Below are 989 nucleotides of genomic sequence, written 5' to 3'. Positions count from 1 at the left end.
AGACAGTAATAAAAGAAAACCTGATGTCTGATGCTGTTGTTGAGCTCATACAGAAAAAATATGTTGTGACACAGAGGAAGTTAGTAGTTTGTATGTAAGTGACTTTAGGTCTAGCTCCTCGATTGAACCATTAAGGCGCCCTCTGCTGGTGATTTGGCATAGAGTTGGGTTGGAAGTTGAGGGCTGTCTCCTTTGAATTTTGGTCTACTGATTGATTCTGGGGCACAACTATTGTGCACTTCTGAATTAAAACAAACCCTGTAACATTTCCTATATGCATAAGATTCCCATTCTCATTTCAAACTACACCATTTAGAAAAGAGAAAACATGAATTGCACGTTGATAGTAGACACACAGAGGAAGTTGTTTTGGCACCGAAACCGTCACTGTTTCGGTGCAAGAACATTTTGGGCAGTGCAGACGCACCCTTATCATTGTTACAGATCCATAACACAGTACATTGCAAGTCCACCGCCCACTCGATCGCTGGCGTGTGGGAGGGGAGCAGGGTTTCTTTAAAAGCGGCGTCTGTTGCAAAAGAGCACACCGATCTGTAGACCCGCACAGAAAAAACTAGAGGCAAAATGGTTGAATGGACAGACTTCGAGCGCGCCACCATCCAGGACATCTTCAGCAAGATGGAGTATGAGGTCGTGGGACCTGCAGCTCTTTCCAGGTGAGTCTTTGCAACTGAACGTGTGCTTGAGACAGAGATCAGGATTTATGTATTGCATTTTCTCATTGTGCACAATGCGTCTCATTGTCACACGGGTTCATTTTCTTGGCACACACATTTCGTCTCCTAATCCAATCCTGTAACGTTTATGTTTTTGCATGTTTCCTCAGGTGTCTGATCGTCTACCCCTGGACTCAGAGGTATTTCGGCAACTTTGGAAACCTCTACAACGCAGCTGCTATCATAGGGAATCCTCTGATTGCAAAACACGGAACAACTATCCTCCACGGTCTGGACCGAGGTGTGAAGAAC

The 989-nt window shown here is 44.9% G+C and overlaps 1 protein-coding gene across 1 annotated transcript in view; it reads left to right on the top strand.

The window, feature by feature from the left end:
* Window positions 1-471: 471 nt before the first annotated feature.
* The window catches only part of LOC126405745 (hemoglobin subunit beta-2), an 8923-nt gene continuing 8405 nt past the window's right edge, over window positions 472-989 (top strand). Inside the window, exon 1 of the mRNA XM_050069645.1 lies at window positions 472-677. Coding sequence (XP_049925602.1) covers window positions 586-677 — 92 coding nt within the window. The 5' untranslated portion in view covers window positions 472-585. The remainder of the gene's footprint in view (window positions 678-989) is intronic.

The sequence above is a fragment of the Epinephelus moara genome, chromosome 18 (genome assembly GCF_006386435.1).
Source record: "Epinephelus moara isolate mb chromosome 18, YSFRI_EMoa_1.0, whole genome shotgun sequence".
Classification (NCBI taxonomy): domain Eukaryota; kingdom Metazoa; phylum Chordata; class Actinopteri; order Perciformes; family Serranidae; genus Epinephelus; species Epinephelus moara.
The sequence above is the reverse complement of the archived record's forward strand: the minus strand, read 5'-3'. Positions and strand labels throughout refer to the sequence as shown.